Source organism: Bicyclus anynana, chromosome 2, assembly GCF_947172395.1.
Source record: "Bicyclus anynana chromosome 2, ilBicAnyn1.1, whole genome shotgun sequence".
In the NCBI taxonomy this organism is placed as follows: domain Eukaryota; kingdom Metazoa; phylum Arthropoda; class Insecta; order Lepidoptera; family Nymphalidae; genus Bicyclus; species Bicyclus anynana.
In genome coordinates, this window is record NC_069084.1 from 10,434,976 (window position 1) to 10,459,757 (window position 24,782).

At 35.2% G+C, this 24,782-nt stretch overlaps 1 protein-coding gene and 2 long non-coding RNA genes across 5 annotated transcripts in view; 1 reads left to right on the forward strand and 2 right to left on the reverse strand.

The window, feature by feature from the left end:
* The window catches only part of LOC112043186 (inactive dipeptidyl peptidase 10), a 353,564-nt gene that overhangs the window by 144,384 nt on the left and 184,398 nt on the right, over nucleotides 1-24,782 (forward strand). Inside the window, exon 2 of one of the 3 annotated variants that reach the window (XM_052885663.1) lies at nucleotides 539-826. The exons of 1 other annotated variant lie outside the window; for it this stretch is intronic. In XM_052885663.1, coding sequence (XP_052741623.1) covers nucleotides 764-826 — 63 coding nt within the window. In that variant the 5' untranslated portion in view covers nucleotides 539-763. Of the gene's footprint in view, nucleotides 1-469; nucleotides 827-24,782 lie in introns of those variants that run through there. One more of the 3 variants, XM_052885669.1, reaches the window with a different exon arrangement.
* On the reverse strand, nucleotides 5,700-8,598 carry LOC112053251 (uncharacterized). Its single transcript, XR_002887368.2, has 3 exons — nucleotides 8,524-8,598; nucleotides 7,940-8,060; nucleotides 5,700-6,411 (listed from the first exon to the last, which is right to left on the reverse strand). It is a non-coding gene; the product is annotated as an uncharacterized LOC112053251 (long non-coding RNA).
* Nucleotides 11,738-13,737, reverse strand: LOC128198767 (uncharacterized). Its single transcript, XR_008251471.1, has 3 exons — nucleotides 13,605-13,737; nucleotides 12,395-12,515; nucleotides 11,738-12,078 (listed from the first exon to the last, which is right to left on the reverse strand). It is a non-coding gene; the product is annotated as an uncharacterized LOC128198767 (long non-coding RNA).

Genomic DNA, 24,782 nt, shown 5'->3' on the forward strand with positions numbered 1-24,782 from the left:
TTATCTTCGATGACAAAATAAAAAACCACGTCTTAGATCTCATTTAGGAGAAGAACTATAGGAACTGCTAAATGAAACAAGATAAATACAATTTGGATTTGTAACAATTTAATTGAATTTTAGGCAAACGCTGTCGTGCTACATGTTGAAGTATTTTTTAAATAAAAGTCATTAGTTATTGTAAAATGTTAATTTAATTTAAAATGTGTTCTTAAATTTTAATTTATTTCTAGTTTAATTTGCTTTGTAACGCAAACATTATTTAAAAAGCTTTATGTAACTGTTAAGTTTTATGTCTTTTCTAGTTCCTACACTCCTTAAATCACATTAATTATAAAAAAATATGCGCAAGTGAGATAAGGGTTCTGTTTTTGTACTACGTACGTTCGGAACCCTAAAAACAGTAAATATTATGTTATATTATAATGGTATACATTTATATGGTATAATTATACATTAACTAAAAATATTGAACAAGTAACTGTACGAAACTCATAGCGACGAAAATAAAAGATCCCATTTCTGAGAAATCTCAAAGGAATATAATTAAATCAATATCACAAAGTGCTGTGAATTTGAATTGAACAGTGCCTACAATAATAACTGTCCATTTAACGGTAGAGTATATACACTGTCACTGTATAAAATATTTAGATAAAAGTTAAGAAATACATGCTCATTTTGAAAATGCACATGTTGACTTATGCAAAAAAGTGTTAAATCCAAGATGTTTGTTATGTTGTGAGTGTGTTAACGAGTGACTATGAACACTGTACAAAGTACGGGCGGAGGTCACGGACCTCTCAAAAAGGATCATAAACATGAGGTAAGTGATAGAATACGTCACTACATCAATACATATAAATAAAATTTAAGTTTTGACGGCCTCCATGTGGTGGCGCAGTGGTATGCGCGGTGGATTTACAAAACGGAGGTCCTGGGTTCGATCCCCGGCTGGGCAGATTGAGATTTTCTTAATTTGTCCAGGTCTGGCTGTTGCGAGGCTTCGGCCGGGGCTAGTTACCACCCTACCGGCAAAGACGTACCGCCAAGCGATTTAATGTTCCGGTACGATGCCGTGTAGAAACCGAAAGGGGTGTGGATTTTCATCCTCCTCCTAACAAGTTAGCTCGCTTCCATCTTAGACTGCATCATCACTTACCATGAGGTGAGATTGTAGTCAAGGGCTAACTTGTAAAGAATAAAAAAAAAAATTTAAGACTCATAACTGTTTTCACAAGTGCTTATAGTACATTTTTGTAGGTTTGTCTGCCTTTTTGTCTGTCCGGGCTAATTTTCAGAATAGCTGAACCGATTTTAATGGGACTTTCACTAGAAGATATTAAACCACGTATGGGCTACTTCTTCTAAGTTACTAAATAGAACGTATACTATCGCAATATAAGCATGGCAAAAAAACCGTTAAGCAGTTCTGGACTTATTAAATCTAATTTATTAGATAGTACCTAACTGCAGAATGATTTGTTACTTGCGCCATAAGACATTTCTTCTTGCGAAATTAAATGATTTTATATCAACAGGACTTTAGTTTTTGATTCCCTTTCTACATAAACAACAGTATCTTTTGACTGGGTTCAGTTAGAAGTTTTACTGAACTACTACTCTCTTCTAAGAAAAAGAGTCTTGACATAATACGAGTATAGACCAGTCAAATGGAAAACGAAGTAATCATAATTTTAAAGTTACTGGTAGGTAAGGGTATGGTAAGACGGCCTTAAGATGATTTAGTCAGCCTTAATATATTTTTTTTTTAATTTATGTTTCTTTATGATTAGATATATCCCATGTCATCTTACATGTAACATTATATGTGACAATCTATAACGTATAATGTATCGTGTTATGATCCCTGTAGCAGCGCCTTAAGAGCTTATTGGATTACAGTACATGATGTATTATGAGAACCATCTTATTAATAGCGGGAAGGACTATTTATATAATGACGTCACCATTAAATATTATTACACATGTAATCAACAGCCATAGATAAAACAGTAAGCTGATATAACAATAGGTATAGAGATTGTATCATATTGAATATGAATTCTACTGAGGATTGGTATGCCTTTATTATTTTTCCATTAAAATAAACTTACCACCGCCGACACTGTACCGCCAAGCGATTTAGCGTTCCGGTACGATGTCGTGTAGAAACCGATAGGGGTGTGGATTTTCATCCTCCTCTTAACAAGTTAGCCCGCTTCTTAGCTTGCATCATCACTTACCATCAGGTGAGATTGTAGTCAAGGGCTAACTTGTAAAGAAAAAAAAAACTAATAAAAAAAAGCTGATTTTCTTTTAAGGATTCCATTAAAAGTCATTATGACGAAAGTGTATTTTGCTACGTAAACGTACATAAAACACCTCCCGCTTAATATAATTACATAGTTAGTTGCAGTTTGTACTCGCGACACAAGTTCGAGGCTTAACTAAAGTAGAAAGTTTCCTGGAAATTATAATACATATTATGTGTCTATGTAATACATAAGTGTTACTTTAGATACATTTTGAAATTAAAAACATTTTGATGAATTTTCATCCAAATGTAGATTTGATTGATTGAAATGCTTATTTTGTATTATTTACGATATACGAGCGGAATTCGGTATAAAAGTTTGTTTGAAGATGAAATATTGTTCGTGGGTAATAGCTAATTATTCGGTTATTTATAATTTATAAGCAGGTCGATAGTATTTTTTGTAAATAGAAGATACAAATTGCTGTTGAGAAAATAATTTTCAGAATTTTTGGATCCCGCGTTAATTAGATAAATATTTTTTTTTATTTCGCTCCCTTGTCTACAAAATAACCATAGACAATACAGTAAAAATGTTCAAAAAAGCCAATAAAACACCTGGAATTGAATTTATATCCGGTGTGAACTGTCATGTAATGTTGTCAAAAGTTAATAAGACACAAGTTAAAAAAAAACATTAAATCGTAGACAGAGAAGCATTAAACAAAAAAAATTCTTAAATATCTTCAAAAACGCCATAGACGAACGCTAGAAGACGAAGATCACTGACAATCTGTCAGGGCGTGAGTTACATACATGTTGCCATGATAAAAATTCTTAATTAATGTTGTTAGCTAATAAAAAAAAATACATTATATTTAATTCATTAAAAAATGCGTGTTCCAAACATTTTTTTTATTTTGGGTTTTAGGCCCTATAATTTATGTTCTTTTAAGATAAACATAATTTGTTCTGCTTAGTTGACGCTCGGAATAAAGGCCCAACCTCCATACAAAATTGGGACATGTCCTTTGTTTATTAATTACCCATTTTCGACTCGCTGAACCTGTCTTGTCAATTTTGGCATAGAAATAGATTTAATGGTGTTGCAAGATAAGTTAGTGTTGCTCTATTTTTCGTCCCAAACAAAACCAGTCTTCAGAGGACCTAGCATGTCCTCTGAAGACTGGTTTTGTTTCAGAAACCAAAAAGAGACATTAAATCCAAACGGAGGATGTCACGATTCTGTACTAGTAGAATAATAATAATATAATAGTTTAAAAAACTAAAAACACGCTTTTAGCAAGCACTAAAAATTACAAATGGAGTCTTTTCGTATTTTTAATAGCAAACCCTTTCATTTGATACCCATATCATGGGGGTACATTTCAAATAAAGTGTCTGCCATCTTAGACGTCCGCCATATTGAATTTAAGTCACGTGACTATCTTTTTCGTTTTTCTTACAGCAAACCCTTTCATTTGACATCCACATCATGTGGGCGGATTTCAAACAGCCAGTCCGCCATTTTGAGGAGGCCGCCATATTGGATTTGTAATGATGTTTCTTAGTTATTGTTATCAGAACTCAGAGCGTGTGCAAAATTTTATCCTAATCGAAGATCGGAAAGTGGGTCAAATTGAGAATCCAAGATTCTCTTACTTACATAGTTAGTTACAAGTGAAACTAATATTAGAAGCATGTTAAAAAGCCTTGCGAAATATATACTGCAAACTCCATTATAACGTGACAAAAAAACTTAATTTAGTTTACTATTTTCTTATTGCGTGCATTATATTTCCAGCGACACTTTAGTGCCGTTTTTACTATGTGAGAGTTTATATACGCAAAACATGCAGGTAATGAAATAAAATTATATCGGGACTACAAAGGTAAATAAAAAAGAATATTAAAAAAATGTAATTTAATTTATAACAGTTTTACGCGCGAAAGTTTATACGTCACGGGATCAGAGACGGGACGTTGACTTGATGTTTCCATAAGGAAGATCAAGAGATGCTTCATTAGTGTGTTACGTTGCGTCGTCGCAACGCGTCAATGCGTTGTATGCCACACCAGCGTCGACGACGCGTCGACGACGCAACGCACTAATGGGGCGTTCTTATGTTCTAATCCAATTACGTATGCAGCGACCTTTACATGATACGGTGATATGAATATTGCTATTAAATAAATAAATAAATATGCAACTAAGGTTTGGTCAGACAATATATACTCGTAGGTGACGTATCCTGTATTATTTCTTACAAGGCTTTCATTAAAAAAAATAAAAGCCTTGTAAATTAAAAATAATGAAAGTCATTATACTTAATATGTAAGAACATATTAACTTTAATGACTTCAGTGTTAACTACGATAAAAAAATATATATTTAACACGGCCCATTGCTTCCGAATTTTTCAGCCGCACAGTCTAATCTGTAGAAAAAAAAAACATAATATTCATAAAATAATGATTATGCGAGACCGATATTAATATACAGGTTTTTTTCAACTTCACATTTCAAAATATTAAACATCAGTGTCATTAAGTTTCCAAATAAATGTTATGTATATTTTCAACCGACGAAAAACGAAGAGAAGGTTAACAATTCGACGTGTATATATACGCGTTAAATTGTAAAATACGTTTGTTTATAATCTATATCTATATAAATAATCTCGTAAATCCAGTGCGCATACCACTGCGCCACGGAGGCCGTCAAAAATAAATTAAGTAAAGTAAATTAAATTACTTGTAGAATAATGAAATAAGTCTTGCGAAATATTAACTACATACTCCATTATAAAGTAACAAGAAAACTTAATTTAGTTTGCTATTTCCTTTTTGCGCGCATTGTTTCTCCAGCGACACTTTGGCGCAGTTTTTAGGGTTCCGAACGTACGTACCACATAAACGGAACCTCTATAAGATCACTCGTGTACATCCAAATGTCCGTGGGGCAAGTCAAGGCACTCATGGAGGACAATATGGAAAGTAAAAAAAAAAATTGCAAACTGCATTGTGTGATACATCAAATGGAAGAGCTTGGTAAGAGGATATTCAATATAATATTTTTTTGTAATTTTGAAATAAATAGTGTTCAAGTTATTTACAATATCAGGGTTTATATACGAAAAACATATAATATGAAATTCAATTACAGAGATTTTAGACGTAAAAATTCACATCTGATTCACTAATATTATAAAGGTAAAGAGTTTGTTTGTTTGTTTGATTGAACGCGCTAATCTCAGGAACTACTGGTCCGATTTGAAAATTATTTCAGTGTTAGATAGCCCATTTAACGAGGAAGGATATAATAGAAGGCTATAGGCTATATTTTATCCCCGTAATCCTACGGGAACGGGAACCACGCGTGTGAAACCGCGCGGCGTCTACTAGTCATACATAAGAAGGTACGAGTACAAACAAAGCCGTGTATCGATAATATCTTTATTTATTTTAATATCTTTAAAATGTTGAAAAGGAAAATTTGTAAGCAGGTATCGATTAGTTCAAGACTTTTGTATTACCTTATAGGTGCTTATAGACTGAGTTCTACGTTCCACTCTCCGTGTTCTCGGTATATTCTAGACTTGTGATAGCCAGACATATGTTATGAAAGCTGTAGTTTTGTCAGCCTACGCTCCTGTCATAGGAGTAAGTACATGTTTTGTCATACAGCTGAATCCAAGAGCCCTGATAGCCCAGTGAATATGACATCTACCTTCGATTCAAAGGGCGTACGTTCGAATCCGGTCCGGGGCGAGCATCTCCTACTTACCAGTTATGTGCATATTAAGTAGGTAATTAAATATCACCTACCTACAACATACACAAAAAAAACAATAATTTGCACAAATTTTTATCTCTGATTAGAAGTAAAAACATTTATTTAACAAAAATCATATTTTATTGCACTAATTCTAACAATAATTTCATATAAACGATGATAGATATACTAGCGCCAAAATGACGGTGTTGGTCTTTTTAGGTAAAAGAAAATGCCAGTCTTTCTAGTGTTAAGCCTCGTAAAAGGTATTTTTTGTATTAACATGAAGAAAGTGTAGTATTTATTACGTTTCTTATATCTAAACAATTATTTTTAACATTTTCCATTGCGCCTGAATTTAGCACGTGCGCAGTTTAATCTGGAAAGAAGAAACAATATTTTAAATAGCAATCATGCAAAAACAACAACTTTTTTAACGTAACATTTGAAAATACTAATCTGTAGAGAGGTCAATTATGTACATGAAATATATTTCCAAAATTACTATCAGGGGGTGATTAGTAATCGATACTGATGCCAAAAATGCAATCAGTAAAATGTTTGTCTCTCTGTCTATATGTTCGTTATAAAAACAATAACTACTTTTACGGATTTTAACAAAACTCTTTTAATTATTCTTCATACTCCTGGGCTGGTTAAGGTATACTTTTCATCACGCTACGATCAATAGGAGCAGAGCAGTGAAGGGAAATGTTGGGAAAACGGGAGAAGTTATTCCATTTTTACAGCAATACTACTATTAGAGAGGTCTAAGGGCGGACGAAGTCGCGAGCGTCCGCGACTTCGTCCGCCCTTAATTAATCAATTCTTCTTTTAATACCCGAAGTATTAAGCTTATCCATTAATATAACTAAATCAAAATAAAAGAGAAAAACATTGTAATCTGAAAAAGTCATGTCCAAAAAATTTACGTAAGTACCGACGTGTGGTCTGACAGACCACTCGCAATCTTATAAAAATCATAACTCACCGAAATTGCACGCGCCGATACACCCACTCTCAGCGAACGCTTGCGGGGTAACGAGGGGTAGAGAGGAGAGAGGAACTAGAGAGGATTGATCATCGCTAACTTATGTAACTAGAATTTCCAAACAGTCAAAGTGTCTGAAAGACCACACGTCAGTACTAACAGGTTAAATTAGACTAGCGGACACCTCCGAATCGATTCACGTGAATGTTTGTTTTTCACAAATCCCGTCGCAACCTTGAATCTTTCGGGATAATAATTACCATGTGGTTTATTTAAGGCCCTATTTATCCCTGTATTTATTCTTCTATTTTAATTTATAATAATTATCAAAAATCAACTGCTGAAGCGATTTAAGGTCCTTTTATACTCGTATCTACGACTAAATAATATTCTTCTATACAGTGTTTATTAATGTATTTTATATCTATCGTAACGCGGCTGCGCAGACGTTGACAAACACGGGCCGTGCCTGGCCAGTATTCGCGGAAAGGATATTTTGTCTGTGCGGTTCATGTTTGTACAGTCCTTTTCATGAAACCTGAAGTAAAATTGACAGCGCCTTACACAAATGAAAATAAGACCGCTATTAAGACAACGAGCGCCATTATGACATTAGCGCCGCGTCTGGGGGACTTATTTCATGAAAAGGACTTTAAGCATCTCTAGCTACCTGCTGTTTTTGTAATTTCTCTGTTGGTAAACAGTACTCATCAAGAAAGGCTGTATAGCACGAACCATCCACACTAATATTATAAACGCGCAAGTATCTATCTGGTATTTTTGACGGCTAATCTACAGATGACGGCTAATCACAGTGCGTCACATACAAGTAGCGGCAGACACTCACAGACACCGTCTAGTCACATTGCCCAGCAGGTAGCTAGAAACGCTTAGGCTGTACTATAGGTATACTCACTGGCATCTGTTACTGTACGTTTTTCCTGTCGTTGAACAAACGGGACTATAGTTGTACGGGCAGACGCAGCCTCTTTGTCCTTGGGCTACTCCATAGACGAGCGCTATCAGACTGAAGATAACTAAAAAAAATATATAATCATAAAACAAACCTAGAATTTAGTACTTTTATGATTAGATTGGAGACGTGATAGCCTAGTGGATTTGACATCTGCCTTCGATTCGGAGGGCGTAGGTTAGAATCCTGTTCGCGGCTTGCACCTTCAACTTTACAGTTATTTTAAAAAATTAAATATCACGTGTCTCAAACGGAAAATCATCGTGAGGCAACCTGCTTACCTGAGAATTATCTACTAATTCTCTACGCATGTGAAGTCTGCGAATCCGCATTGGGCCAGCGTGGTGGACTAAGGTCTAACCCCTCTCATTCTGAGTGGAGTCTCGTGCTCTACAATGAGTCGAATATGGGTTGTTAATAATGATGATTGTATTGGATTGGAAGCCTGAGCCAGAGCGGGCCATTAGTTGCATTGGAAAAAGCTTATCGAAAACAATAAAAACAGTATAATTTGTACTCATACTTACGGAAAAACCACTTCATATCGAGAACTAAGATATGGAAAGATGAGTTAATTCAACGAACAGATGACTATAACTGATGAAGCGCATGAGTGGCTCAGTGTTTATATATTAGCCAGTTGTCGGCATAGTACAAGATCCGGCATAAAAATATGTACCCTCTTTTTTTATTTATTAGGGATAAGAGATTTTATTTAGTCATATAATAATATGTCAAATGAAAGCTTAATTTAATTGTATTAAGTTGCCTTAGGTATCATATTTGTAATGTGTCACTGTGAATAGTATCTATCATCTATTTCTACTACCACTTACTAGCGGACCTTCGAAGCTGCGAAGCGTCGCTTTGACTATCGTGCACTTCTTCCCAACCCCTACTCCTATACTACGTTACCCCTAGCCTGCCCCTACCCTTCTCCTACCCTACTCCTACCCTATCCCTAGTAATACAAGGAGTATTCTAAAAAAAGAATTAGCAAAATCGGTTCGGTTGTTCTCAAGATTTGCGCTTAAGAAGATTCAAGATACATTTTTATATTTATACGAGTAGATCACTTATAAATAACAGATGAGGGTATTTATTTCTAATGCCAGATCTTAGACCAGTATTCCTTTTTTAAGGTTAATAGTAAACACATACCGTGGCATACATTAATTACGACGGTGACTTTACTTGCTATTTTATTTAATTATTTTTTTATAGCTTGGGTGTGAAATCCTGCATATAGTAGTGCCCATTGGCAAGCAGCATTGCTGAGTTGGGCTGTGAAGTTTGGCTAGTATTATTATGTATACAGAGCTTTTAAACAAATACAGACAGTCCTTCTCAAAATAGATGAGATTGAAACCCTCATTCTAGTTAACGGCATTCATACCGGACAATAATGCCGTTATATATCTGTACCAACTATTTAAATGAATGATGAAAAAAATATTTATATATTCGTTCCTAACTTTGAATAAGCATCGTGCTGTTTTTGCAGAGAAAAAGATTTTTTCTGTAATTTTGTATAAGTATATATTCTTTTCTGATACGAAATTTTTTGCTGTTAATGAGTTAGACACTTCCTCTAAAAATAAGTCGTCGTCGTCGTTATCAACCCATATACGGCTCACTGCTGAGCTCGAGTCTCCTCTCAGAATGAGGGGGTTTAGGCCAATAGTCCACCACGCTGGCCCAATGCGGATTGGCAGACTTCACACACGCAGAGAATTAAGAAATTTTCTGGTGTGCAGGTTTCCTCACGATGTTTTCCATCACCGTTTGAGACACGTGATATTTAATTTCTTAAAATGCACACAACTGAAAAGTTGGAGGTGCATGCCCCAGACCGGATTCGAACCCACACCCTCCGGAATCGGAGGCAGAGGTCATATCCACTAGGCTATCACGGCTCAAAAATAAGTCGGAGCCGTCAATTATTTTTTGTCTCATAGGTGCTAAAATTAATATATAATTTTAATTAATAAAATAATATATAATAAACTAATATAAACTAAATGGACAAACACGGACTAACCAACACAATTTTGTATATTAAGGAAAATAGCAATGAGGATAATTTGATATGTAATCAGATCGGAGGAATTCCCTGTCGGTACGTTGGTTGTGCTTTTAATGTCAGCGCGCATAACATGAATAACTTGTTTACTTCGATAATCATAAATTGCATCCATCTTTGACCATCTCCATAATATCCTCTTGATTATTAAGTAATTCTTTTTGATAAGGATCTAAGTTTAGTTGTGTAAATAATGACGTAAACTTTAGTATATGATTTAAATAATTGATTAAAGTACAAAAGGTACCATATATCTGCTAAAATATTTAAGATAGATAGATATGCTTTCGCGATACTTTTTGAAGAAAATTATGTGTTCTGCAAAGTTGTAGTACATTATTTTATTCTTACATCAATAGTTTTTGCAGCGCACGCTAAAGAAAAGAAAACTTTTGTATACCTTGGGTTACATTATTGGAGTTTTTTTTTTATTGTTTACAAGTTAGCCCTTGACTACAATCTCACCTGATGGTAAGTGATGATGTAGTCTTAGATGGAAACGGGCTAACTTGTAAGGAGGAGGATGAAAATCCACACCCCTTTCGGTTTCTACACGGCATCATACCGGAACGCTAAATCGCTTGGCGGTACGTCTTTGCCGGTATTGGAGTTTCAGGAAGGATCCCTAATTTTTTGAAAATATAATATAACCTTAGCCTTCCTCGATAAATGGGCTATCTATCACTAAAGTATTTTTTAAATCGGACCAGTAGATCCTGAGATTAGGTTCCTTGGCCCTTCCTCTTACAGTTAGCTAATATAAGTACTTGTACTTTCTCAGAGATTAATTTGAGTCCGTCTACAACATATACAAATATACTCGTATTACAAAGAGATAAAATGTTTATTAAAATTATATTATTAATAATAATTAGATACGTGATAGCACAGTGGATATGACCTCTGCCTCTAATTCCGGAGGGTGTCCTCGAATCCAGTCCGGGGCATACACCACCAACTTCTCAGTTGTGTGCATTTTAAGAAAATCAAATATGACGTGTCTCAAACGGTGAAGGGAAACATCGTGAGGAAACCTGCACACCAGATAATTTTCTTAGTTCTCTGCGTGTGTGAAGTCTGCCAATCCGCATTGGGCCAGCTTGGTGGACTATTGGCCTAACCCCTCTCATTCTGAGAAGAGACTCGAGCTCAGCAGTGAGCCGAATATGGGTTGATAAAAAAAAATCAACCGACTTTAAAACAAAAATTAATCTAAACTAATGATGTTTATTAAATTAAACTAATGACGATAAAGTGATATTTTAATTCAAGCCGTTTAAATTACAAAATTTCTGTGTATTTTCAGAAACGGCTTTAATTAAAACACAATACTGGATTGGCGCCACCTTCAAACCGATCAGAAGGTAGCACATAGGTACGATTTTATTTTTTTCTTTTTAGTTTAGGTTAATTTTTGTGTTGGCAGTCGGTTAATTTTTATAATGTCACTCGCGCACATTTTAATGTCTGTCTGTTTTCTCCGAATATACCTAACCAATCCAGTTGAAATCTCACATATCAACTGGTGTGACCCAAATACAGGGATGTATCGAATAGGTAAAATTTGAATATAGGATACACTTATTTGGGGTAAGTTGGAAAGTTCAAAAAAAAAACTTTTACAAACTTCATTGTGTGATGCATCAAATAAAAGAGAATTTTAAAAATATTTTTTTTTTATTGAAATTGTTACCATATCTACTGAGTATGGGTAAATATTAATAAGCAATTAGCTGAAAGGTTATTTTCTTATGATTAGTACATATGTCCTACAATTCCAATTTTGAAATTACTACCTTAACTCACATACAAAATTTCACTCCCCTTTTAGCCACATGTAATATGAATATCCAAAAAATCATAATCAATGAGGAGATCCCTTAACTGTCCCCCTAGTTATAACCTAATGCATTTATTAATTACGATTCTTATAAATCTATACAATTATTATTTTTAACATTTTCCATTGCGCCTGAATTTAGCACCTGCGCAGTTTAACCTGGAAAAAAGAAAAACTATTTAAAGAGGGAGAGAGAATTTCAATCATGCAAAAATGAGAAATTTTTTTTAAACTTAACATTTAAAAATACTAAAGGTCACTAAAATTATCATTAAACCAAAACAAAAAAAAATATGTGTCTGTCTGAGATTTCAAAATAACGGTTTTTTCTCAAAAAATATAGTTATTTACTCAATACCAAAACAAAAAGTAACAGACAGATAAACAAACTTACTTGCGCATTAATCCATACTAATCCACATATTACTATGGATGTGGAATGTGGATTAGTCTGGATGGTTCATACTATACTTACTGGCATCTGTTACTGAAGGTTTTTCCTGTAGTTGAGCAAACTGGACTGAAGACAGCCGGGCAGATGCAGCCTCTTTGTCCTTGGGCGACTCCAAAGACGAGCGCTATCAGACTGAAGATAACTAAATAAAAAAACATATAATCATAAAACAGACCTGACCAGACATAATTTAGTACTTTTATGATTGGATTGGATTGGTAGCCTGATTATACCGGGGCTGGTAATTCTACTTATAAATAAAATAAAAATAAAAAAGCCATTTATTTCTTACAGAAGTACTAGTTTACAAAGATTATTTAAGTTAAGTTTAGTTTAGTTTAGTTGTGTTAGTATAATCCTACTTAACATGCTCACAATCCAGTGACCAAAACGTGGAGTCATATTCTTCTTTTATGAACCTATTGGGTCTTGTGGGGTGATAAGATAACTTTGGGGACTGTGGACGTGTTCACATCATCAGAATGGTGATGACATTTTCAGCTTATGGACCTCAACCTGGATATAGGACATGGAGATAGAGGATAGACAACATCCATCGAATTTCTGAACTATGTGCCCGACCAGTTGCCACTTCAGCTACACACATTGAGCTATGATTTTAGTTCTTCTGCGAATTTACTTTCTGATCGAATCAAAACATAATAGGTATTTACAGGAAGCAGAGCACAAGAAAAAAATTGTTCAAATATTTTAGGTGCAATTAAATCATAATTGATCATATTTATGGGAATGTTATTGGCAAATACAATATATAAAGCTGAAGAGTTTGTTTGTTTGTTTGTCTGTTTGATTGAACGCGCTAATCTCAGGAACTACTCGTCCGATTTGAAAAATTCTTTCAGTATGAGATAGCCCATTTATTGAGGAAGGCTAAATTATCCTCGTTTTCCTACGGGAACGGGAACCATGCGGGTAAAACCGCGCGGCGTCAGCTAGTAAAAATATATTTTATCATGAGTTGTGAATGCAGATGTAAAACGTGTTTACTTTAGACAGAATTATATTATGTATGGTGAAATATTTCCTCTAAAAACGTATGAAAAAGGGACCCTCTAAATAAGAATAATTCACAACAATTATGGTCTAAAATAATGTTTCATTCGCAAAGTTCTTTTTTACTGTTATACAAGTATATTACAACCTGCGTGAGCCGTTCATTAGTTACAATGGAAAAAGTTAATTAATATCAATGAAAACAATATAAACTTACGGAAAAACAGCTTCATATTGAGCAATAAGGAACGACTAGTAAATCCAATGAACAGATGACTATAACTGATGAAGCGCATGAGTGGCTCAGTGTTTATATATTAGCCTGTTGTCGGCATAGTACAAGATCCGGCATAAAAATATGTACCCTCATTTGTTATTTATTAGGGATAAGAATTGATGGAAAATATTCACATTGGCAAATAGGTTGCTTAGTTAAATTGCGACCGGATAATATGAAATGATAATTTATTTTTTTATTCTGTTTCCCTCATCAGTTAATTAAAAAATCGGACACTAGTTTTAAGAATATATCCAACAGAATTAAAAAAGTTAAGATTGCCTTTCGCCACTGCAACTATGGAGTTGCCAGATATAAGGTGAGTGAATGTTATTTATATATGCCTCGTCAGCTATTTAGTCGTGTAATACGTCAAATGAAAGGTATTTTATGCTTAATTTAATTAAATTAAGTTGCCTTTGATATACATGGTTTACTAGATTTTGAAAAATGCATCTGGCTGCAATTTAACTAGGTAAACTATTTGTACTGTGTCACTGTGAATATTATCTTAAATTTATTTCTTATCACTAATAAATAACAGATGAGGGTGTATATTTCAAATGCCGGATCTTAGACCAGTACACCTTTTTTGAGGTTAATAGTAAACACATACCATGACATACATTGCAACGGTGACTTTACTTGCCATTTTATTTGATTATTTTTATAAATCCTGCATATAGTAGAACTCTTTATAGCAGGTTGTGTTCTTGCTCTTTGGCACGCAGCATTGCTGAGTTGGCCTGTGAAGTTTGGTTAATATTATTATTAAACATCATGGACATGGACATTATGGACAAACATCGACAAACCAACACAATTTTTTATGTTAAGGAAAATGGCAATGAGGATAATTTGATATGTAATCAGATCGTAGGAATTCCCTGTCGGTACGTTGGTTGTGCTTTTAATGTCAGCGCACATAATATGAATAACTAGTTTAGTTCGGTAATCATAAATAGGTAATATCCATCGTTGATCGACTTAAAATTTATAGGTAACTAGCTGACGCCGCGCGGTTTCACCCGCGTGGTTCCCGTTCCCGTAAGAATATGAGAATAATATATAGACTACAGCCTTCCTCGATAAATGGGCTATCTAACACTGAAAGAATTTTTCAAATCAGACCAGTACTTCTTGAGATTAGCGCGTTCAACCAAATAAACGAACAAACTCTTCTGCTTTATATATTAGTATAGATAGGTATTATACTTTCCTCTTTTTATTTTACCTCTATATGTGTACCGCTACATGGAAGTATTTATGTTTGCATGTGTGTATGAATGTATGTACATGTGTAGAGTTTTAGTTTTTCCCAAAAAAATAATAATACGATTTTGTCGAAATGCAAATGCATGTTTTATTGTACCTATTAAAATATCTAAATTAAATTTAATTTAATTTGAAACTAATTCTATCTTGTAATTTCGTAATACAAGAAAATAAATAGGCAAATTTTTCATAAACTTCACAAAAGTTTATGAAGAATGGAAATCCTCATAACTCTCAATAAACACTCCCAGTAAAGTACAAGTACCTAATCTCCATAACTTTTAATGTTGTCTTTTTAAGGCTTCATAAATACGTAGGCTTTGTCACCCGCTTGTAGCGCCGCCTCGAGTTATAATTTGTGAAACACGCTTTTCATGTAACGACATTTAAAAGTTAACAACTGTCCCTTGGCCCTTCCTCTTACAGTTAGCTGATAGAACTACTCGTACATTCTGGGGGTTGAATTCTGAGGGTTTTTCGAGTCAATCTACAACATATACACTAATACTCGTATTACAAAGAGAAAAGTTTTGTTAATTTGTTTGTAGCAAATTGGCTGTGAAAGTAATGGTCCGGTTTTAACAAATCTTTAACCATTCAAAAGCTATATGAATAGAGAGCTAAATATAAATTTACTTCATATTTCTTTAACGAAACGGGAACTTTTCAGGGGTTTACTACTGTTAAAATAATGTTTTAAGTGTATATCCATAGTGTCTCGGACCACCAATAACCAGCAATAACTCCACGGCAAGGGACTCTCACATTGATACTTCATAGGTGAGATATCCCCTGTGTCGTCCAAAAAACTAAATTGTAAATCCGTTAACAATTTAGTTTTTTAGACGACACAGTTAGTATAGTTCGTAGAGCCGATTGGGGTCCCAAAGTGTGGGAATAGCGACCCCGCACTAGTAAGCGCAGTGTTGGCCGACCCCCCACCAGGTGGACTGACGACATCAAGCGAGTCGCAGGAATTCGCTGGATGCAGGTGGCTCAGTATCGTGATGTTTGGAAGTCCCAACAAAAGGCCTATGTCCTGCAGTGGACGTCCATCGGTTGATATGATGATGATGATGAAATCCGTTTACATCATCTACTTGTCTAATAAATAAAATATTTCTTTTTAATATACCTTGTACCCACCTACTTGAGGTAGGTACTTTATCCGAATAAAAACTAACAAAAGATACATAAAAAACTAAGAATAAAATTATTGTCTCAAAAGCAATTGCTTTTAAATTCACTCCTAATTAGTATTCTATGCGCAAAGATGCTGCATATAACTCGTTTTCTCGGTAAAAACCAGATTAGGTTCGCTCTTTCAGTGTAATCCGTTTCCGTGATAGGAATACTTAGTTTTATATTTTAAATTATTATTATTATTATTATTATTATTATTAAACTTGCCTAGGTCAGTGCCTCCAGTGTCATATACCTAGATAAACTGGGATCTTCATAAGACTAAAATTTATTTTTATCTTAGCACCTGATGAGCTAAATAAACACCTTTGACGGCCTCCGTGGCGCAGTGGTATGCGCGGTGGATTAACACGACGGGGGTCCTGTGTTCGATTGAGGTTTTCTTAATTAGTTCAGGTCTGGCTGGTGGGAAGCTTCGGCCGGCAAAACCGGCAAAGACGTACCACCCCAAGCGATTTAGCGTTCCGGTACGATGTCATGTAGAAATCGAAAGGGGTTTGGATTTTCATCCTCCTCCTTACAAGTTTGCCTGCTTCCAACTTAGATTGCATCATCACTTACCGTCAGGTGAGATTGTATAGTCAAGGGCTAACTTGTAAAGTTACTTGTTACATATTTGTGAATGTATTAGGCTATAATTAATCCCGGTATTCCAACGGGCACTAAGCGGGTGTAACCGCGGCTAGTCATTAATTAGTGGAATAATAAGATAATTAACTTAATTCATGTTATTAGCTTATTATTTACAGACGATATCGCGCAAAGATTCACTGGGTTTGAATACAGGCGTTAAGAATTTTTAATTTTTCTTTCAAAGGTTTATTTTTTATATATGACTTTAATGGGATTTGGTTGATTTATCGTTGGCGGTATTATGCCAACCGCAGATAAAGGCAGACCTTTGATATCTCGGCTTTTAGCTTATCTCGGGGCTTACTGCCGCCTTGCCTTCGGATGAATGGCCTGTTGATGAATACGGCGCTTTAAAACATATTTTTTGCATACCCACAGAGAGGGAGATTGATAAGAAACGTTTCGTTAACATTTTTTGATGAAAAAAAAACATGTGAAAGGTCAAAGTGAAAGCAGTGATGTCTACCATGGGGAAAAAAGAGTAGTAATGCAATGTTAATGGAGGTTAATAGTAAATATTCATCTAATTCAATTGACAGGCTTCGTTTACAAGCACTTTCGAAACGTCATGTATTAATGTTATTCGTTCGCGTGGAATTTAGTTTTTCACAATTCCCTCGGGAACCATGGATTTTTCCAGAATAAAAAGTAGTCTATGTGTTAATCCAGGCTATAATATATCTTAACACCAAATCCCAGCTAATTCGGTTCAGTAGTTGAGGCGTGAAAGAGTAACAAACATTCATATCATCAAAATTATCAGTTTTCGCAAATTTCGGGAAACCATGGATTTTTTCGGGATAAAAGTAGCCTATCTGTTAATCCAGAGTAAAATCTATTTCCATTCCAAATTTCAGCTAAATCACTTCAGTAGTAGCGGCGTTATAGAGTAACAAACATCCAAACATCCAAACATCCATACAAACTTTCGCGTTTATAATATTAGTAGGATTATAATATTAGTAGGATGGTGATAATAATAAGTCGAAAATTTAATACTTAAGTTACGAGGGTTCCAAAGTGCCTTGGTGCGAGAAGAGCCCACAACAAACTTATTCAGGTTGGACTCAGCTCAGTGTTGACCCCCACTAGGTGGACCGAAGACTTCGCGGTTGCAGGGAGCCGCTGGATGCTGGCGACTCAAGACCGTTGTGTTTGGAAGACCACGCAAGAGGCCTATGTCCAGCAGTGGACCATTGGCTGTTAATGATAATGATGAATGAAATTTTTCAATACTTTCTTTTGAACCCTAAATTTTCTTGTAAAATAATTGTAATTTTACAACAAAATAATAATGACCCACAACAGGGCGTGTCTCTATTTAGTTTCCCTCGAATAGTAAGATCATATAACATAGCTAGGTATATAGTACTGCAGTGAAACATATCATCCAAACAGACCACGTCCAAGATAATATAATTTGCATCCAAATTATTATAACAAGCAGAATTCAAATATTAAGTTCCAGTGTTGGTGCAATGCGGAAATACGAATATTATTCTAGATAAGTATATTTTGCTTATATACGAGTAATATACTATGTTAAAATTAAATTATCTAAATGTTAATTTATTTGTTAAAACCACAGAGTAACCAGAGAGTCTTTACAAACTGCGTGCTGAAGCCATAAAAAAAACAAAAGTCACGCGTCTCGACATCCGCATATACAAACTTTTTTCCTAATTTGCATTTCAAAATTTAACACTAACCTCATAATTTTAATAGCAACCAGAGACACAGGCTACAAGATATTATGTAAAATTTATGAGACATTAATTGAAGCGTAATTTTCTCGCTGGTGTGAACCTAGGTCTAATTAATATTGATAAAGAAAAGTTATTACCCTATTTTAATAATAAATTTCATTACACAACACAATATACAGTTACCGAATAAATAGAATTACTCATACTAACTGTCCAAGCAAACGTTGTTTTGCCTTATAAATTACTAGCTGACGCCGCGCGGTTTCACCCGCGTGGTTCTCGTTCCCGTAGTAGTACGGGGATAATGTATAGCCTATAACCTTCCTCGATAAATGGGCTATCTAACACTCAAAGAATTTTTCAAATCAGACCAATAGTTCCTGAGATCCTTAGCACTTAGGAGTATGAAAAACAGATTCTCATATGCATACAAAATTTCATAAAAATCCGTCCAGTCATTTCGGAGGAGTGTAGTGCCAAACACCGCGACACGAGAATTTTTAATATTAGATATTCACAAACTATCATGAAATTAAGTTACTTCTCCATTGAAACACAGCAATACTGCTTCATCATATCAGCCAATGGACGTCCACTGCAGGACATAGGCCTTTTGTAGGGACTTCCAAACATCACGATACTGAGCCACCTGCATCCAGCGAATCCCTGCGACTCGCTTGATGTCGTCAGTCCACCTGGTGGGGGGTCGACCAACACTGCTCTTTCTAGTGCGGGGTCGCCATTCCAGCACTTTAGGATCCCAACGTCCATCGGCTCTTCGAACTATGTGCCCCGCCCATTGCCACTTCAGTTTCGCAACTCGTTGAGCTATGTCAATGTCACTTAATATTTGTCATGTATCACACTTATGTTATAAAGGCGAAAGTTTGTGTGTAAGTGTGTAAGTATGTTTGTTCCTCTTTTATGCTGCGGCTACTGAAGCGATTTGGCTGAAAGTATTCTCGTATCCACTCCTAACAGTTTATCTGAGTAAATGGAGAGAAACGAGAGCGGACGCCCGCGACTTCATCCGCGTGGAATTCAGTTTTTCACAAATCCCGCGTGAACCATGGAATTTTCCGGGATAAAAATTAGCCTATGTGTTAATCCAGAGTATAATCTATTTCCATTTTAAATTCCAAGCCAAATCGCTTAAGTGGCCGCAGCATAAAGGAGAAACAAACATACACACTTACAAACACTTTCACACACACAAACTTTCGCCTTTATAATATTAGTGTGATTGCTGTAACAGTAGTTTTGATTGTTACGTAACGGACGTGTCAAAATTCTTCACTTACTTGCAAATTAAGCAGTAAATCAGGCTTAAGTGAACTAAGGCAGAGGATGAGAGGCGCTGCGAAGGACGTGAATTGGTCGCCTCGCGTCAGCATTACCTTTGTAACTTCGTAATTTAATACAAAATAACCGTTCTGACATTTAGAACGTCCCTAATAAAGAGAAGAGGGTATATTAAGGTTATTTATTGTAAAGTACTCAGCTTTGTTATGTTTCAAGGTCAGAAACGGAGCAAAAGATTGCAATAAGGTTTGAAATTACTTTCAGACTGTTTCATATCATACATATTCAAACTATAAATGAGCCAAAGCAAGCTATGGAATACGTGCTTTATATACCATGTAATGTAAAACATCATATTTCTCTTTATCATTAAACTTATTAAAAATGCAACGCTGTAATGCTTAGAATATACTGGAGTGTTCCACTAAAACTTCGCACCACTTTATTGTGAAAAGAGAAATATTTGTTAAAGACACAATGTGCAGTATAAAATAACTCTTATAATATTTTTCCGCTATTTACTGTGTTTCTTAAGCGCAAAGTTTATTGGTTAAGCTAAGTTTATTATTTATAGTGTTCGCAAAAGTGCTAAAACCTCTTAGCATGAAAATTCATTATTATCATTATCAGCCGATGAATGTCCACTGCTGGACATAGACCTCTTGCATGGACTTCCAAGCACAACGGTCTTCCAGCATCCAACGGCTCCCTGCAACCCGCTTGATGTCCTCAGTCTACCTAGTGGGGGGTCGAACATCACTGCGCTTTCCGGTGCGGGATCGTTATTCCAGCACCTTGGGACCCCAACGTCCATCGGCTCTTCGAAATATGTGGCTTGCCCAGTGCCAGTTTAGCTTTGCGACTCGCTACTACTCGACTTTGTTTTGTCTGCGGATCTCCTCATTTCTGATGCGAGCACACAGAAAAACCCCAAGCATAGGTTGCTCCATCTCCCGCTGAGTGACTTCGAGCCTTCTAATAAGGCCCATTTTTAGCGACCAAGTCTCGGATCCGTAGGGCATCCTTAGGGCAGTGAGGAATTTTCGGCGTAAAAATGTCACGAAGTTTTCCAAACGCTGCCAAGCTGGATACAGCGATTCACCTCTTTACGAAAACTAAATAAACAATAAATATTTTCGGTCCAGTATATCTATACTATCTATACTAATATTATAAAGCTGAGGAGTTTGTTTGTTTGAACGCGCTAATCTTAGGAACCACTGGTCCGATTTGAAAAATTATTTCAGTGTTAGATAGCCCATTTATCGAGGTAGGTAGTAGGATATATATTATCTCCATATTCCTACGGGAACGAGAACCACACGGGTGAAACCGTGCGGCGTCAGCTAGTGGGTAATATTAGTCGTGTTCAAAGACATAGAATCTTTTTAAATATTTTTTTTTTTATATTTTAATCAACGATATTTTATACTATAAAATGGTCATATATTTTAATAATGTAAAATCTTTCAACCACTGTACTACCTCTAGAAGTATTGATCCCGAGCGTCTTACTTCGTAGAGTGGACTTTTACGACGTTGCTACTAAGTACTAATAGACTATTATAGGGGCTATATATCGACCAATTTCATTAATATTACCTACTTAATCATAGGATAATAATAATTTATAACATTCATTATCCGCTGTATTCGGTTTTCCGGCCTATGAAGAATATTACAATTTTTATGATCGAAAGATAAAACGATCATCGCATTATTATAGTGACCCACTACATACCCTCTCACTTTATAGCAGAAGGGTTTTGGAGGTCAGACCAAATTTTTTCAATATTGTTGACTAGATAAAGGTAATAGTATTTTAAACTGTAATCATCTCTAGTAGATGTTAATGTCAATGACCCGAAATGATAACTTTTCGAGGTAAAATACTCTAACACCACCAACTTTCAGAGTGATAATTTCTTAGCGAAACTTAATAAAAATTCATAGCTGCTCGAGACTAGAACTACTTTATTGTTTGAAACCACAGACCAGTTATTGTATAGGACCTGCCTCGCTAGACGTTACTTTTCTGTCAAAGTATATGATCAACGATCTAATGCGATTATAAAAACTGTCTCTATAGAATCGACGTTAAATAGTTGTAATCGTGTTCGTCGGTTAAAGAGCTCCGTAAAAATACCTTTTTATGGAATTGAGTTGTGTAAAAAATGGGCAAAAACTTCTAGTTTAGTATATGATATATACCAAAGCTCGTTTTCCTCAGAAAATGACAGACAATTTTGTTCGTGACTATGAGTGCGATACAGGTCCTTCTATAATTGGTCTGAGATTGAAACCGTCTGCTAATAAAATAAATTGTAGGTTATATCAAGTTATCTGACTTATTTTAGTACTTTACACGGTGAATAATTTCACCACACATTGTTTTCGTACTTACTACTTTAAGTATTTCAGAAGCGCACGCCGTGTAAGCTCTCTAGAGGCGTAATTACTTCCAACTTGCTTGGCAAATGTCGTCATAACTTTGGTTATTTTAAACATAATCTATAGCTTAAATTAATCAACAGTAACGTAATAGAATTAACAAAAATGAAATTAGTAAAACTCTTATTTATTAATAGTCATTTCAAACAATTCGTTTCCTTAGTACGAGTACACACAAGCTGACGAAATTCCTGTTCGAATCAACAGCCAGCAGCCAGCAGCCCCAGTCAATGTTTTACAGGGATTCATTATCAACCCATATTCGGCTCACAGCTGAGCTCGAGTCACCTCTCAGAATGAGAGGGTTTAGGCCAACAGTCCACCACGCTGGCCCAATGCGGATTGGTAGACTTCACAAACGCAGTGAATTAGGAAATTTTTCTGGTATGCTGGTTTCCTCACGATGTTTTTCCTTCACCGTTTGAGACACGTGATAATTAATTTCTTAAAATGCACACCCTTCGGAATCGGAGGCAGAGGTCATATCCACTGGGCTATTACGGTTTTCTTTACAGGTACTGGGGACACTCAAAGGTTCATCTCTACTATACAATTGCATACCTTCAGCTATGCTGTAAATACCTTCAGTTACATAAAAAAATTACCCACGAATTTAAAAATAAAAGAAAAATACAACATAGAAATGAACCATTTTAAACGTGTTTGTGCTAAATTAACCGCCTGGTTAATAAAGTGTAATTTAATTTAAACATCTACCCGATTCAATTACAAACAACCAACTGAGCTGATTGGAATTTCGCAACACCTGGCTGCTATAAAACCGTAACTAAATGTAGTCATCAATTCATGTCAATCTACAACAACTCTCTAGAACTGTAGATGATCAAGGATGTAACGGACTTATTTTTCAGTTAGAGAAAATTGCTCAGACAACTGAAATTTTGAAAAAAAATTTAAAAAACTTTACGACTATTTTACAGACGTTTATTTCTTGGTCAGTATAACTACACACTCAAAATCCGTTCTTAGCTGACCTCTTCTATCTATAAACTACCTCCCTGCCAAATTTCAGTTTGGAACGTCAAGCGGTTTTTGAGATTTCGTGATGAATAAAATACCTTAAATACCTTTCGCATTCATATAATATGATACATAGGCTAATTTTTATTCCGGAATACCCTCAGGAAAAGGTTTATCGCGGGTGAAATCGCTGAGGATAGCTAATTACTATTATTAATGAGTTTGTACACAATAACACAATATTTGTAACAAATCTATAGTAATATTATAAAGCTGAAGAGTTTGTTTATTTGTTTGTTTGTTTGATTGATTGAACGCGCTAATCTCAGGAACTAATGGACCGATTTGAAAAATCCTGTCAGTGTTATATAGCCCATTTATCGAGAAAGGCTATAAGCTATATATTATCCCCGTATTCCTACGCGAACGGAAACCACGCGAGTTTTCATAAAACAAAATTTTATCGTCTCATCAATTTGTTCTTTACAAAACCAAACCATTGCAAAATGTGTTTGGATTGGATGCCCAAGCTCGTCTCAGATCTACATGCTTCACTGTAATTATACGCCGCATTACACAAAATATTCAAAGTATGGATGGATGAAAGGATCAAAGTACAAAGTAAGTTCTAAATAAGAACAACCTTAAATAAGGTTGTCTACAACAAAGTGAATGTATTATTTTATGGGCAGTCGGTTCAAAATTATTAACTAATGATCATTAACGAATGTCAAATCGTCTGTTAGTTTTTAATAACATTATTTAAATAAAAATAAAATAACGTAAAAAAAAAAAATTAAATTAATTACATTACATACTCTCGATCAAATCATCAATATTCTATTTCAGTGCGCTTTCATTTGAGACCCCACTCGAGTATATTTACAGATATTCGGTTATTCTTCCCTACTTTCGAAACACCCCCCCCCCCCCCCCCACAACTTTCAAACGGCTCAACCGATTTTCATCAAACAGGTCTAAAAACACTCGCAAATAAGTCACCTTTAATACAAAAAAACCCTAGTAGCTAGTAGGTAATTTAGGTTCGTGGCAACCCTTTGAAAAAAATTCTAGTAACTAAACTATACAGACTATAAAAAAATACGTTCCTTACTTGGACAATTAAAGATCTGGACCCTCGAATCCTATCTTTACCTCTCAGAGCCACAACGGCACAAACTTCAAATTTGTCTAGCCTACTTATCTATCTACTTTCCATTGGTAGAAGCATAGATGGGCAAACATTCAGCTGTTCTGAGGAAGGATTCGCATGTTTGATGTAACGAATAAACTCGAAACTATTGAATCGATTTTAGAAATTCTTATACCTATAGAAAGCTACATTTCCAAGGTGTAATTTATAGTATATTACATCTTCCTACTGTCACTGGAATGGGAGTTATGCGAGTGAAACCGCGAGGTTCTGCTAGTTTAAAATAAGGAAGATCTTGTTTGTCACAGCCTTTCGTTGTAACTGTAGAGAAACAATGTAAATGTATCTCTTCATCGCGTTCCTTTATATCCTAGCAAGGCAGTAAGTTTATACAATGACTACACTGCATTACAT